Source organism: Balaenoptera acutorostrata, chromosome 9 (assembly GCF_949987535.1).
Source record: "Balaenoptera acutorostrata chromosome 9, mBalAcu1.1, whole genome shotgun sequence".
Classification (NCBI taxonomy): Eukaryota; Metazoa; Chordata; class Mammalia; order Artiodactyla; family Balaenopteridae; genus Balaenoptera; species Balaenoptera acutorostrata.
The window spans coordinates 24,364,010-24,380,866 of NC_080072.1; the positions used below are offsets into that span (position 1 = coordinate 24,364,010).

General features: G+C 40.7%; 1 protein-coding gene across 3 annotated transcripts in view; it reads right to left on the reverse strand.

Moving 5' to 3' along the window:
• Positions 1 to 16,857, reverse strand: part of TRIM44 (tripartite motif containing 44) — a 109,729-nt gene that overhangs the window by 77,428 nt on the left and 15,444 nt on the right. For all 3 annotated transcript variants that reach the window (XM_057552502.1, XM_057552501.1, XM_057552500.1), the window contains exon 2: positions 11,915 to 11,992. In XM_057552502.1, the coding sequence (XP_057408485.1) occupies positions 11,915 to 11,992 (78 nt within the window). The remainder of the gene's footprint in view (positions 1 to 11,914; positions 11,993 to 16,857) is intronic.

A 16,857-nucleotide genomic window follows, 5' to 3' on the forward strand; every position in this document is an offset into this window, starting at 1 on the left:
CACTCCCCACTAAATAACTATACCCATTCTCTAGACTCAAATGCTCCATTTAAGTTCCACCTGCCCCCCGCAACCTAGAGCCTTTAACCCAGCCCCACTCTCACTTGAACCACTAATTTGCCGAAACACAATTCTAAGACACAAAGAGCTTCTGAGTGATTGGAAGAAACTATGTAGGATTCTGATCCTACGTCCAACTTGTTCCAGGCCAGCTTTCTCTCCTTTCTCATCTCCACTTGGCCCTGAATCCTTGGCTTCCTAATCTTGACCTCAAATCCCACCTTTCGCCCTTCAGACTTAGTAACTATATGTGCTCTTCAAGCTCTCCTTCTTCGTGTTTAGACCTTAGATTTGCCTTATATAGTCTTTGGCTTGGCTTGTACCTTTGACTTTCAGAATCACATTCCCTTGGATAGGAACCCCATATTTCAGTCAGAATACTCCAGCCTTCCTCTTATTTCTGCCAGCATGCTTCTCCCTGAGACTATAAATTTTGGTACTTGAGCCTAAGTACTCTATTGTTCTTTACCAGCTTCATGCGTATGACCCTGTAATATGCTTCTTCTGAACTTCCTCCCTTTCATGGTTTTCCCTCCTCAACATACAAACATAAATACACATGTACACGCACACACACACATACACAGAGCATTAGAGGCGCTCAGGACTATGTTTCCTAGAGGCTGTGTACTTGAAAGATCCTAATAAACACTTGAATCTACTAATCAGCTGTGAAGGGGATAGCAACTGTGTGCCCCAGTCATCTGACAGAGACACAGTCACAGCAGACTGACAAGTAGCCCTAGCATGAGAGACGGAGATCTAACCACTATGGCTGTGTCATCATTGCCAAGCATTGTCTCCTCCCAGGACTGCCTGTTCATGCGGTCAGCTGCTATGAACTTATTGCCATGACAACTTGATGTGCAACCCAGCGTCATGGCACTGATCTGGATGCACCAGAGAACAGTTCAAGAGGGATGCTGGGCTCGCTTTGAATGGATACTATTGCTTGCTCTTAAGACGCTTCTCTCTGCCTGACCCCAGGGTGGCAATAAAGAAAGCAATTATAAACTTCTGAGCAACACTTTTCCTGAGTGAAAAGAAAAAAAATTCTGGGTGCCCCCTGTAGAAATGTGAAAGTAGAAGAACGGGTCCCCAGAGACACCCAGGGCCTATAACAAAGAAGAATATGAGTGAGAGCTTCTATTCCACCTTCTTTTCTAGCTTTCTTTCCACCTTAACCTGTGTATAAACTAGAAAGACAGCTTCTGCTTCAGAAGTTATTGTGTAGGAAGTGGGAAGTAGAAGGTGACACTGAAAGCTTCAGGGGCAACTAAACAGAAATTATACTATTTTTAAACCTCTCAGACTTGAATATACAAAGAAAGCCTATTTTATCCACTGAAGATTAAAGCAATTATATTAAAACAAGACTCACCCCTCACCTCCATTCCAGTTCTCCAGCCACACACCTTTCCTGCAAAGCCACAGCTATCTGTATACTATAGAAACCACAAAACCAAAACAGCTGCCTGCCACCAAGAATAGTCAGGAAAGGGCACTGAGATGTAGGTCTCATGTTTTCTGAGTCTTCTTTGCTACAGAGGGTCAGAATAGTAAAGCTGGTGGAGTCTGGTGACAGAGAAAGACTGCAGTACTGGCTCTGCTAACCCTATGCTTCTGAAGCTCAGAAAGGTGAAAGTTTTTTCATAGATATTTTTGTGACGTTTACACAAAATAATACATGGAAAGAACTTATTAGTACTCTCTGGGAACATAGACACATCAGCAGAACTGCTCTGCTGGTCCAGATAACAGTAACTGTGAGCATTTATTGTGGGTTTTTCCTATGGTACCCACCGAGCTCTCACAGATACAGAGCCCCAGCCAGTTCTCTTAGAGAAAGAGAACCTACCCCCTTGGGAGTACAGATTCAAATTTCCCAAAGGAACACAGGAAGGACTTCCTCACACGTCCTAGGCACTGAAGAGCACGGATGCCAATGAGAGGCTCCGTGCCCCTGTTTCAGTAGACAGCCACAGCTTGTCAGGGAGCCTTTTCTAGTTCGATAAGATCAGATACAGTCCACTCCCGCAACACAGAAGCAAAGCACCGGAAGGACAGGTCACACCCTGCTCCTCAGCACCTACACAGAGTCTGGAGGTACCGTCAGCTCCTCAACCTCAAAACTTGCCTCTATCATATTTGCTCTCTTTAGCCGACTGAAACCCTACTACACTCCCTGGAGCAGCTAACAATCTGCTAACCTAAGAACCATAGGGCTTGTTAAACAACTACAGTTTCTAAAATACTTTCTGGACCACCAAAAGCTGTGATACCAATCATCTTCCATCATTTCTTATCTCCTCTTCAAAAGTTTCCATTTTCAGGATACTCATTAATAAAAACATAATATTAGTCTCATTTTATAGATGAAACTGAAGGCTCAGACAAATCAAATGATGGAGGTAATAAGTGCCAGTATTTGGACTCAGGTCATCTGGCTCCAATGTCTGTGCTCTTTCAACATAAAAGTAAAGGAAAGCATGGCATACTCAATCTAACATTTTTTCCCTAAAAGTCTGAACAAACTCTACATTTGTATACTATTGCCAACCCATCTTCTATAATTAAAAAGTTAATAAATTCCTACAACTTATACTAATTCCATATAGCAATCATAGAAAGGCAATTTATTGCCATCATTAGCCCTGTGGCCTTGGACAAGTCAATATACTTCTTAAATGTTTCTTCATCTGTAAAATGGGGATTATAAATGTCTAATTAATCAGGTTGTATTAGGAATTAAGGTGATATCATAGAATCTGTTTCACCTGCTAAAGAAGTAAACAAAAGCCATTCAACAATGGGATGGCGATCAACTGGGTCATGGGTTGAATGGAAGTGTTCTACACAACCACAGAGCCCTGGTGGATTTTGCCCTTTGGCTAAATGCAGAGTCAATCAGGGGAGAGGCCAGTTTTCAAATTTTACATTCATACGTACATACAAGCATCTACACACAGACCTGGTTGACTGAGGTTGCATTCTGTAGCTTTAGCCTTAAGATATCAAAAAAGGGAAACCCCACATTTTTCCTTGAGTAAACCTGAGTTTTATTTCCTAGCTGAATGAGAGGTTGAACTAAAAGGAAAAGGGGAGGGAGGGGGACAGGAAAGAAGGAGACCCCTAAATAAAACTCTGGGTGGTTTTTATCATGATTATCACAAAAAGTTCTATATCTAGCTACCCAGGCTCCTGAATTAAATGTCAAATACAATCCTACACTGGAAACGTGATGTGTGGCTGCTACGGGGGAGCCCTGACAGCTCCACTCCCTTCTTCACGCTGGCCATGCAATAAGCCCTTTAAGCTCTGGCAAAGAGTAAATTATCAAGGCTCCTGTCAGTGCAGAGAGGAGCTGGAGCGGGGGAGAAGGACATCACAATGTGTTAATTTTATTAAGCCATTTAAAGCTCAATCCCATTGATTTCCAAAAATGCTCCAGCCCACTAGGCAGCTCAGAGACCATGTCCACCTAGTTTTAAAATGCCTAGAGTTGATTTGTACGGTGATTCAATTAGGAGCTCTCGGGCTCCAATAGAAAGAGAACGGCCAAAGGGTAAAGCTGAAGGGAAACGGAAAGTAGGGAGGGAACCAGAATCTCAGTGGTGTTTGCTTTAAAGTGGGGCTGTATCTCCTAATGTGTCTCTTAAATGCCACACACGATTTCTTTTGTGGCTCTTAATTTCTTTATTTTTCTTTTAATTTGCCACCAGGCAGTTTTGCTAACTAGAGAGTTTGCTCCATAACAATAAACATAATTGCTTCTAGCCATTGATTTCTTGTTTCCATTGGGAATATACGGACACACAGCTGCACACTCCCCAAGGCAGATATATTTGCCTTGACTTGAATGGGCAATAGACACAGAACCAACAAGAGGCAAGGCGGCCATGCAAGGCCCCCAGAGTCAGCCAGCCACGCAGCAACACCCAGGGGTCTCAACTATGGAGATTTAACTCAATTTATTTGCATGTCATTATCACTCGAAGAGGCAGCAATGGCCCTTTAAAACCTGAAATCTGTAAGTGTCACTAATCCCGGGAAGCGTTAATTGATCAAAGTGCAGAATCCTGTTAGTTATGAACAGGTGGCTTATTTTTCTCCACCAGTATCAGAAGGTCTCCTAAACTCCTGGAGGGGATGAAGGGGGGAAACTACCCCCACGTACCCTTGCCCTTCTACTGGAAACAGTGGGGTGGGTCTCAGGACTAGGAGAAAGCTAGCAGCAGTCATCATTTACAGGATGTTGTCCTAAGCATTTTAAATGGATTATCTCATTTCATCTTCCTAACAACCCTATGAAGGATGTACTATTATCCTCTATTTTGCAGCTGAAAAAACAAATACACTGGGAAATGGAGAGGTTAAGCACAGGATCTGCTCAAGACTGCATAGTTATCAACTCTGGAGGGTATCTGTCCCAGTGAGCTTTTAATATCTGTAAAATACTGCCTCCCCCTGACAGTGGCTAACATTAGATTTCTGAACCTCATTCCTGTCTAGAAGAGGAGAGGAGAAAGAAAAAAAGACTATTCACTGCTGACAATTCAAGTGAAGGCCTGAAAAGAGTGATTCAGACAGTAATCTCTCTCTCAACAGCTTTACTGAGATATAATTCACATTACCATACAATTCGGTGGTTTTTAGAACATTCAGAGAGTTGTGCGATCATCACAGTCAATTTCAGAACATTTTTATCACCACAGACAGAAATTCCATGCCCATCAGCAGTCCCTGCCGCCCCCACTCCTCCATCTCCCTCAGCCCCAAGCAAAAAGTCTACTTTCTTTCTCTAAAAATCTGCCTATTCTAGACATTTCATATAAAAGGAATCATGCAATATCAGGTCTTTTGTGAATGACTTCTTTCACTCAGCTTAATGTTTCTGAGGATTATCCTTGTTGCGGCATGTGTCAGGACTTGACTTCTTTTCATTGCCAAATAGTATTCCACCGTGTGGATATACCACATTTTATTTACCCATGCATTGGTTGTGTTGTTTCCACATTCTGGATAGTATGAATAATGCTGCTATGAACACTGGTGTGCAGTTTTTGTGTGGATGTATGTTTTCATTTCTCTTGGGTATATACTCCAGAATGGAATTGCTGGATCACACGGCAACCCTTATGTTTAACCTTCTGAGTAACTGGCAGGTCATTTTCCAAAGTCACTATACCTTTTTACAACCCCCCCCAGAAATTTATGAGGGTTCCAATTTTTCCACATCCTTGTCAAATGGACAAAACTTCTCTTTAATGGGAAAACTACAGAGCTATAGTCCTAAAAGCTGTCGACCTTCTTGAGCTCTGCTGTAACTGCCTGGGTGACCCTGGGCAAGAACCTTTACTACCCTGGCACCTCAGTGTCCTCATCTATAAAGTGGAGGGCCTGGAGCAAATGGCTTCAGACTTCCCACTGTGCCCTACATTTATTCATTCTGTCACATGATGGGAGATACCCTGACCAGTGGGGAGGTAGATGCTGTGAAACAGACAGCTTGAAGCTGACTACACGATTGTGTATCTGACTTTGCATTAACTCAGTTTCCATTGTGCCTGAATAACCTTAGACTGTGACTATCATGCCTGCCTCAAAAAACAAATAAACAAACTCACAGAATCTGCTTATGCTATTAGGAAGAAAAGAGAAATGCCTTATTATGTAAAGGTTCCATTTGGCAATAACGGCAGACTGGCATTCAGGATTTTAGTTTCCTAAATTGGGGTTCAAAGATAGAAGTGGGTTCAAATGATAAAATGTATGTATTTATAAGAAATAATATTAGGTGAAAAAAGCAGGACATAAACTATGTGTGTGTGTGTATATACAGTTATATATAGTTTTATATATATAGTATATATATATACACACACATAGAGTAATAGTTATATAACTCTTGAACAACACTGGGGTTGGGGAGCCAGCCCTCTGACCCCTCTATGCAGTTGAAAGTCCTTGTATGATTAAGAGTCAGCCCTCCGTTATGGGATTCCTCCATACCCGCAGTTCTGGGTTCTGCATCCACAGATTCAACCAACTGCAGATCATGTAGTTTTGATACTATAGTATTTACTATTGAAAAAAAATCCTCACGTAAGTGGACCCATGCAGTTCAAACCATGTTGTTCAAAGGTCAATTACATATAGAATAATAGGACTCTTCTACCTGAAAGGCAAAGCACCATAATATTAATCAGCTTTTTTACTGGTGTGTTTCAAAGTATGGAGTACTGACCATGTGCACCAGGCTGCACACTAAAAAAGCAGAACTCAGAACTACCAAATTAGATGTTCTGAGTGAGGCTCAAGAATCCTCAATTTTAGAAAAAAGTACTGAAAGTTTACAAACTACTGCAGGTAGGAGAAGATTGGCTGATTTCTTCTTTCTAGATTATAGCTGTCTGTATTTTCTACATTTTTCTACGAAGAACATGTATTACTTTTGTAAGTGGGGGATGGGAAAAGGGGAAATTGTTTTGTTTTGATAAAGGCAGGGAGATGGTGGAGGAGGGCAAAGAGCTTGTTTCTCCTCTTTCTGCTGCCCAGGTGTCTACAGAGGATGAAAAGGGGTCACATTTGCTTCTGGGTGATTTCCATGCCTCAGAGCCTAGATTGGACCTGACAAAGCACTGGTATTTTTTCCATTTGGTGTCCTTCATACATAAGGGGAAACTACTGAAGCACTTGCCTTAGTTCTCCATTTGGCCAGGGCTAAATGCTCTGGGGCTGTCATGGATCCTTTGTCATCTCCCCATATTTTCTCCAGTCCTGGGACTCTAGGATTGTGGGAAGCTGTGGCTGCAGGATCCAGTAAGGGAGGTAAAAGAAGGGTGCGAGGGAAAAATAGTTAGTGAAGAGTCATACTGCTAGGGATGACAGGCTACATGTATAAATATCAACTTACCCATGGGTTCAACAACAGTGTGGGGGTGAATAACATGAAGGAAGATGAATCTGAAGTCCAGTCCTGTTCCCACCACTTACTAGCAAGCTATTTAATCCCTGTTAAGTCTTGGATTGTTTACCCATAAAACAGGGCAAATAATATTTCTTTTCATATGGTTGCTGTAATAGATAATGCATATCTATTACTAGGTACCACGCTAGTAGGGCTTGAGGATACAGAGATAAAATGAACACAATTCATGTCTTCCAAGATTACTTCTTTTTTATGTGAAGTGAAGAAATAGGTCAATAGGGACTTCCCTGGTGATCCAGTGGTAAAGAATCCTCCTTCCAATGCAGGGGACGTGGGTTTGATCCCTGGTTGGGGAACTAAGATCCCACATGCCACGGGGCAACTAAGCCCACGCGCCACAACTACTGAGCTCACGCGCCTCAACGAGAGAACCCACCTGCCACAAACTACAGAGCCCACGCACTCTGGAGCCCGCGCCACAACTAGAGAAGAGAAAAGCTGCACGCCACAATTAGAGAGAAGCCCGCACACTACAACGAGCGCCGCAACAAGCGCCGCAACGAAAGATCCCACATGCTGCAACGAAGACCCAATGCAGCCAAATAAATAAATAAATAAATAAATAAATGAAAAGAAATAGGTCAGTAATTCTAATAACTTTCCAACCAAAGAAACACTTTTGAATGAACCAACTTCATAACTGAGGCATCTCAATTCTCTGCTTTAGATGGATGAATAAATACTGCCCCAGTGAATACTTGCATCTTGAGGCAGGACAAGGACCAGCCCAAGGCCTGACTTGACCCAGGTGAATAACAGGACACTAACACCAAGAATTCAAGTTAGGTTTTGCTTATATCCATTACTATTTGTACATGCAAAACCTATCATTTTAACAATAGTCTGATTAGCACTGGAGTGAAGGACTGGGCTATGTTCCATGTCAATGATATCAGCTATTAAAAAGGTCTGTACGGTCCTCCTGCAATTATAAAATGCTCTGTAAATGTTAAATAAAAATAAAATAAGAAAACAATCCTCAGTTCTATTTAACTAATTTCATGTTGCTAGACAATTCTTTGGTTTCATACTTGAGTAAGAATACCTTTAGAGATCGGAGAAAATAAGGAAAAGAACCTGATTATATTTTAGACAGTCTTAGTATGATTAGATCCTATGTTTAATCCCACTCCAGTCACAGAGAATAATGTGAACCACTTGGCTCGAGTTTAAGATGATTTTTTGAGAATAACTTCTTAATAAATTAGTATGAATTTGAGATACACAAACATTGTTTTAACTGTTTGTTTCAAGTACACACCAGCTATAGGAAACAGTGAACGGTGCACCTTATATGGAAAGAAAAGCAATCAATATATCATAGAGAAAATGGCTATTATTAACTGCATAATGAGAGGTTAGTTAGATTGAGCTTAGCATGTTATCCTTTAGTTCAATACTTTCTGGGAGACTGAGCCGGGGGAAGGAAAGGAAGGAAATCAATGTGTTTTCTAAGTTTCAGTTTCCTCTGGGTAAACTATGAAAGATAATTGCATAGTCACTACAAAGGAAAGCTGTAAAGAACTCAGATGCTTTAAATTTCCTAAAAATCTAGTCCGGACATATACACACATACATACCCCTGACTGACTACATCTTTTAATTTCCCCAAAGTCTAGCATAAATATAAGAAATCTAGAGACTAAAATGCTGCTTTGTGCAACAGATGTTTCTGAAAAGTTTGGCTGCAAAAAAATGTTTGCAAACTGGGTCAAGTCAAACGCATTAGGATTATTTAATAGACCACTTCCAATTAAACAAAATAAAGATTGTTATTAAAAATAACTTCTCTCCACTGTATACAAGTTCTGGATCCCTGGAGGTCTGCCCCCTTTAAAACAGGGCTCACCACAGCAATATGCATGCACACCACTTCATCTGGACCTGTGCCTTATTTACCAACCATCTCTGGCTCTCATACCCGTCCTCGGGCTCACCCCTAGTAGCTGGGATTTGATGTCTCCTGCTGTTCCTCTGGTTTTAGAACTCAGCCCACTCCTGGACCATGGCGACGGCCTTGATCATCCTCCTAATCCCTGACCAGGACTCCTTTCCCTTTTTTTGGCTTTGTTACTTCTCTGTTGGACATAACTGTTTAAAGGAACCCTGTCCTCTCAGGGAGCCTGAGCTGATGACTCAGTTTACCTCCCTTTCCTCTCTTACTCCTTTGCTCCCTCAGCTCAATTTATTTGTTTTCTAAGCCTGGAATTTTATGTATTTCATTTTTTTCAAGGTTGAAATCATTTGGACTTACATTTACAAGGGCTCTTCTGGCTATTTGCTGAAAGAACGAAGAAAACCAAAACACAAGATGGCAGGAAAATAACCAAGGTCCAGCAGTTTCTAGTCCCCCCAGACACACTGAATCAGAAACTCTGGGGGTGGGTCCAGCAGTCTGTATTTTAATAAGTCCTCCAGGCAATTTTCATGAACACTAAAGTTTAAGAACCACTGCTCTGAAGAAAAGATGTCTGACAAATATTTTGGACAAAATGAGGCACCTCATTAAGAAGTCTATATTACTGACATAGAAGAATGTTTAAGATATTCTGTGTAATAAAACCATAGCTATGGTATAATTTTTGTAAAATATCTTAGAAGTGTATTTCCACATGAAAAAATGTCTAGAAGGTTACACACCAAGCTGTTAATAGTGGTTAATTTAAGGGAAATCCATTTTACTTTTCCTTTATGGATAGCTGTATTTTTAATCTATAAGCATATATTATTTTATAATTTAAAAAAAGGTTAATCTAGGCATCTTCCACTCCTCTCTGGCAAAAACTGAGAGGTAAAAATTAACTCAGTCCCCAGTAGACCTCAGTGTCTGGACTAATCAAGCTTTGTGAGGCTGTGGGGAATTCTAGAGGAAGTGAGGCAGATAGAGTGTTCAGTGCTCCATGACTCAGTCAGTGCTTCTGTGTAAAGCTGCTGTGCCAGAAAATGACAGGTCGTAGCGCCTAGGAGAGTCTGCTCTTCTTAAATAAGCCAACTTAAAAAAGGGGTGGTGGGGTTCGGAGGGAAAACAGAACAGACTAAAAACTTAATGAGTTCTTCTGGAAGACACCCATTTGTTTCTGGGAAAATTTTCTTTGTTGCAGAAATTATGTATTTAAGTGTCCCATTTTTCATCTCCTATTTGTGATCTAACAGTCATCCTGCAATTATGATGGTCCTTCTTCAAGCTGGCTCCAGGTAAAAATGGCGTACACATATGTTAGGCTAGAAAGGGGCTTGAAAATAAAATAGATTGGTGGGAAATTATCCAGGGCGAGACAAAGAGAAGATGAAAGAAAGGTGAGTGTGTATAAACATATCCAAGATCAAGTGAGGTCCTAACAAATATCCTTTAGCTTATGATGCATCATAGGAAAATCCTGAGGCTTCCACAGGTTGCTCTCGTGGGGATTACTGAATTCTTCCAGCTCTGGCAAGTTTCCCATCAGAAGCACTATATGCATTCATAAAGGTTCCCAAAGCACTTTACCTGTATTATCATCATGCACAGAAGCCACTCAGTGTAATCTGTACACATTCTCTTGCTCTTCACTGTCTATAAGCATGTGGGTGTGGCAGAAAGAGGAAATACAGTTGTCTCCTTCAGGATAGCTGTTGTCCCACAAACCAGAGAAATTCGGTAAAAAAAGCCTTCTGTTATCTTTAATAATTAATTGGTTCATCTTCACTAAAGGAAAACTACTTTCATATAAGTAGTTTTGGGGGAGGGCGGGTCTTTCTACTTTGAGCTAAGAAAATCGACAAAAGTTACCCCAATGTGTTCTTATCAATAAAATGGGAAATAAAAGCTAATTTACAAGGTTATTGCAGTGATCACAAGTGTGGAAGAGGAGAGGGAGAATAACAAGTTAGTGCTTAATGGGTGCAGTTTCAGTTTGGGATGATGGAAAGAGTTCTGGAGATGGATGGTGGTGACGCTGCACAACAATGTGAATGTGCTTAAGGCCACTGAGCTGTACAATTAGAAGTGGTTCAAATGGGACATTTCATTATGTATATTTTAACACGATTTTTTAAAAAGGTACGTAAGGCTCCTAGCACAGTGCCTGGCTCTTATTAGGTGCTCAAGAAATGTTAGTCTTATTCCCCTTATAAATTTTTTTAATTAAAAAAAAGACAGTATAAAAAGCCAAATAAAATCACGCTCCTTTCCCTATTTAATTGTGCAAGGCTTTGACTCTCAGGCGAAGCCAGCTGGCACCCGTACTGGGTAGTGCCACAGCAAACGTCTGGGTAGGAGAAGGGAGAAGGGACATTAGTCATAATCCCTCCGGCATGTTCAGTTCCCAGTCCACCCACAACCCTGGCATGGCGTCTCCCAGAATATCAATCCTACAGCCCCCAACATCTTGCAAAGAAAGCTGGGAAGTTTAAACCATTTCCCAGACCAGACTCCAGGTCATGAGGACAAAAGTATTCACAGTGGCAGCTGGCTCCCGTTAAGTGGGGGAGTGACAAGACGCTAGTACTGAACACCAACTGGATAGGCCTGACCTTGTTCCAGTCCCCAGCATTCAGCTGATGGTATCTCTGATGCCTTTGGTTGGATTTAATGGACACAGAGGCCAGCAGTCTCGAAGGCCCGGTAAAGGAAGATTAAAAATGCACTTGTCTGCAGTTCAGAGAAAACAATGAACGATTATGTGTTGTAAGTCATAAAATAGAGAAGGGGAAAAATAGATGACTTATCTTTAGGCATGTTAGAACACTGCTTTTGATGGGTAGGCTTAATTAGATCTTGATGCAACGTTCAGATAGATCGTCATTAACATCCCTCAAATTTAGCTCAAGGAGAATGAAATACTTGGGGTACCAATATCCAATTAATTCGAAAACAATACTTACTTTAGGGTCTGAGCTCTTGAACTTTAACCTTTCCACCAACTCTATCATAGCCGCCTTCAGTCCACCTGAATCTTTGCTCTAGAAGAAAGGAAAGTCAGGGGTCATTAGAAAGCATTTTGTTGCTCTCTCGAACACAAACAGCATTTCATGGGACAATGAAACGGAAGGCAATTTCTTCTTCTTACCAGCCAAGAGGACTAAACGACTAAGGAAAGATGTTTTGCCCCTCTTCCTCTTCTCTATGGACAAAGAGGGTCAGGACATAAATTGCCCAGTGACCTGAGAGAACAACTGGAATGAAAATTAAATGCAATTTGTATAGGCTGACTCACTGCTTCAGCTCAGGGCTCAACTGCACCAGTATTCACAGAGGGCTGAGGCTTTGCAAAAGAGATTTCTATCTGGGATGTCTATTTTATGACTGAGTGATTTTTATTTTAAACTTCTACATCACAAATACAGAAGTATGCAATATTAAATATTCTCACAAAAATAAAAACAAAGAAAATTCCCCAAGATTTAACCCTAATTGGAAATGGTATTTCAGTGTATTCAGTTGAATACAGGTTTTTGAGTCAGAAATATAAGGTTTCAAATTTGGGGTCGGCATTAACTAGTTGACTAACCTCAGGCAAATTATTGACTTTCTTGAAAACTTCTCCCTCTTCGATAAAATGGGGATTATAAAAAGGGTTATTTTGAAGCTTAACTGAAATGCTGTTTGTAAAGGCGTTAGCACAGTATGTGGCACATAGTAAGTGCTCAATAAATGTCACCTATTGTATTGTTGTTGTTATTACTGCATTATAATGATTTAGACTAGCAAAATCCAACAGAAATGTAATGTAAGCCACAAATGCAAGCCACATATATAATTTTAAGTTTTTGAGTAGTCACAAAAACAAAAGGAAATTAATTTGAATACATTTTACTTAACTCAGTATATCCAAAATATTATCACTGCAACATGTAATTTCAACATGAGGTATTTTATACATTTTTTTCATACCAGGTCTTTGAAATCTAGTGTGTATTTCACACTTACAGCCCAATTCAATCTGGACTTACCACATTTCAAGTGCACCAAAGCCATCTATGGCTAGTGACTACTGTACTGGTCAGCACAGATTTAAAGCACAGACTAAAGCCACACTGCCTGGATTCAAGTCCCAAATCTACCACTAGATTTGTGTGACCTTAGGCAAGTCACTTAGCCTCTCAGTGCCTCAATTTCTTTATAATATGAAGCTAATAATAGTACCCATTTCACAGGGTTGTAGAAAGACAAAATGAGCTCATATACATCAAGGTGCTTGGAACAGGGCCTGGCACATGCTAAAGACAACAGATGTATGAGACATATTTATTATTACTGTCTCCCTCACAATATTTTAAATCCCTTTAAGGTAAGAACTACATTTTTTATCTCTATCCGTGTTCAGCATCAAGAAGGTGTTCAAAAAAGTCTGCTGAACAAACGCATGAATGAATATGCAATCTTAAGATATGAATGCCCTTACAATAATACATGTGTGTAGCACAATGTAAAGTCACATGAATTAGTTTATTTTCTTATCTCAACTCCTTGGGGGATAGGAGAGGATCATCACCCTCATTTTATCAGTGTTGGAAAGGAGGTATGAGTAAGTAAAATGACTTGTCATTTTTATGGGTATGGGACAATAAATAAGTACAATATAAACAAGTACTACAAATATCTGTTCTTCAAAATTGGCCTCAGAATCAGTGATACTTTCCAAATTTGGGGGGAGAATTCCAATTCCTCCAAAACAGGACCTACTTAGTAAGACTCCATCATATAGATAAAAATAGACTAAAGCCTAAATTCTTTTTTCCCCTCTAACCTCCTTTCTCTCCCAAGTCTACACAGTAAAAGTCTGATGTAACCTAAGACCGATATCTGCTTTAGATGTGCTCTCCAAACACAGCTTAGCTGACATTCCCATCCTAACTGTGGTTCTAAATTTTAATAATTTGTATTTTTAGTTGTACTTTTAAAATGATGACGACTTTCCAAATCTCTTCACCAATCTAAATCTTTCATCTCAGACAGGTGGGAAAAGGAATCTGGAGGTCACACACCAGGGGAGTGCACGAGACCCAAAGTACCTAAAAAAGGGTTAAATTGCCAGACACAATCCTGCTTTTATGAGATGATCAGACAATAAAGACTGTCTGGTGATATCATTCCTCTAACCTGCTTCTCATTGGCTGCAACAAGCAGGTCACTTGTCCCTGGAAAACTCTCTTCCCCCACATCCCAGCTGCCAGCACCCATTTTAAGCTCTTCAGCAAGAGCCTTTGATATATTATGACTTTCCCCCTGGCTCTAGAGAACAGAAAGGAATGCACCAAACTGTGTCTTAAAACATTCAGAAGAGAAACAGGACGACGAAGGAATCCCTAAGAAGCAGACAGCCTGTTTGCAGGCAGATGTGCCTTGTGTGGAGAGATAAGGGAACCCTTAGCCTTCTTTCATAAAAACAGTGTGTCAGCAGCATCCTTCCTCCTTTTTACAAAGCATCTGCAGCTCTGCCTACCCAGGGGAGTGACAGAGGAGAGGCACAGAGACTCTTCCTTCAGGAAACTCACCCATACTACCTCCCCACCCCTCTCTGAGAATATTCTCAGAGATAATTGGGGTCTGTATTGAGCCAGCCTCTAAACGGGTGGTGAAAAAACCTTCCCCAATGGCTTTTTTAACCCCTCCCCCCCAAATAAGCAGTTGGTCAGAAGGGAGAGGGTCCTCTGGGCAGACCCTCCTCTGACAGCGGCAGGGCTGGGTAAGAGTACAAATGGACAACCCTGGCCCCAAAGCCACTTCCTTTCTTTTCTCACACCCCAGTCCCTTCCTGCACCTCAAGGAGCCTGTACACAGATGTTCAAGCTAATACACCCAAGCTCTGGGCACATCTCTCTCAAACAGTCGCCTTGGCCACACCTGGGACCTCCAAATGAGCATATCAGGGGCGGGGTCTAATGGTTTGGTCCATCTTTGGGAGGATGGGCTCAGAAAGAGCCTCTGCAGGCCCTGGATGCAGGGTCAGGACATTTCATCAGGAAATTCTTGGGTCCTGGATACTTGAAGAGTGGTCTAGAAGGGGGCAGGCATGGCCAGAGGAAAGACCCTCAAAAGCATAGGGCAGGGGCACAGGGTTGTCTAGGTCTAAGGTGGTATTTGAGTATGAGTGTCCCCAAACCATCGGGTAGTATCATGTTTTAGTTAATTATTTGTTTGCAGAGGGCAGTCATCAGTCAAAAGGTAACTGGAATAGATCATACTTTCAGACTTCCCTACTGTGGTAGAATGGAAGAGTTGCCTCTGAAACCTGTGTTCTAACTGAGAAGTTAGAAGAATTCTAACCTTGTAGACATCTGGTTCCATAAATGGCCAGATTATACTATGTCAGTCCTTGGGGCAAGCACTGTGAGTGGTGAAGACGTGAGATTCGCCTGATACTGCTCTTCCTCCCCTCCACTCCACACAATGCATTCCAAGAACACAGGAGTTCAATGTGAGCATATCTTGTTTATGTACCTCTCTCCTCCCCCAAGAAGAGTGTAGATTAAAACAAGACAAGTGCTATGTTGTGTAACACCCCTCAAAATCTGATCCATCTATGGAGATGGCGGATGCTTCATAAAAGCCAACTCCTAGGGATGAATCATAATAAAGCCAAAGAAAGGACAAAATGCCTACATTTGAAGGTATTCTTTATTCTCCAAAGCACTTTCATATGCTCTTTCACTGTTATTTTACAATAAACCTAAAAAGTAGTGCATTCTCACTTTACAGCTGAGAAAAATGGCTGGTGAAAATCAAATGAGAAACCCCCAAATCACAGAGCCCATACACTGTTTAACTAGCATTACACAGTAACACAATAACTAAAAGGTAGGGTATTCACACTGTACAATAGAGAAAAATGGTTCTGTGGAAGTCAAATGATGTCCCCCAAATCACAGAGCTAGTCAGTAGCAAAACCAGATCAAAAAGATCTAAATGAAAAAGATTTATAACATATACAAGAGAAGAGATTGGTATCAAGAATAATGCAAAAATACATAAGGGATTCCTATAAATAAGAAAAAGCCAAATAAGCACAAAAGAAATCCCAACAAAGGATATGAACATAACAGAAATGTGAAATGGCTAATACACATATGAAAAGATGTAAAAGATGCTCTAACTTACTTGTAATTATCATATCATTTCTTATCCATCACATTGAAAAAAAAGTTTTGATTTGATAATACCGAGTGACAAGAGACTTTGGGCAGGTCGGGGATTTTCATATGTTGCTGATATAATATAATAAAGCTACTTTGAAATCACATGCCTAGCAAGTCCATTTTTCACTTTCTCCCCTTGAGAAGCACTAACATGGGTCAGGGAGGTATGAAGAAAAACATTTATTGCAGCACTGCTTGTAATACTAAAAAACTGGAAACATCCTAAACATCCATCAATAGTGGGTGGCCAAATAAACTATGGAATTAACAAATGGGATCTGATATAGCAAATAAAAAGAATGAGACACAATGTTGAATTTTTTAAAAGTTGCAAAACAATGCATACTATATCATTTATTAAAAAAACATAAAACTATTCATTTTTATGGGTGATACGTATGTATGTAAAAGACTAGAAAGCAATGACTGAGGGACTAGTAGTGGGAATAGTAGTAGGAAGAGTCTTAGACTTACTTAAATTTATTCCTATTATCTAATTAAGATTTAATATACAAAAAGGGAGGGAGGAAGAGAGGACAGATCTAGGGCTCCTGCTTCGAGTGTCTCTCTCCATGAGTTTGCCTAAGTATAAATACTGGGGCACTGTTCCCTTTGCATGCAAACATGAACCAAAGGTATAAGAAAGGGTTCTCTACCTAGTATTCATGCATCAATTTCTGGGAGTTTGA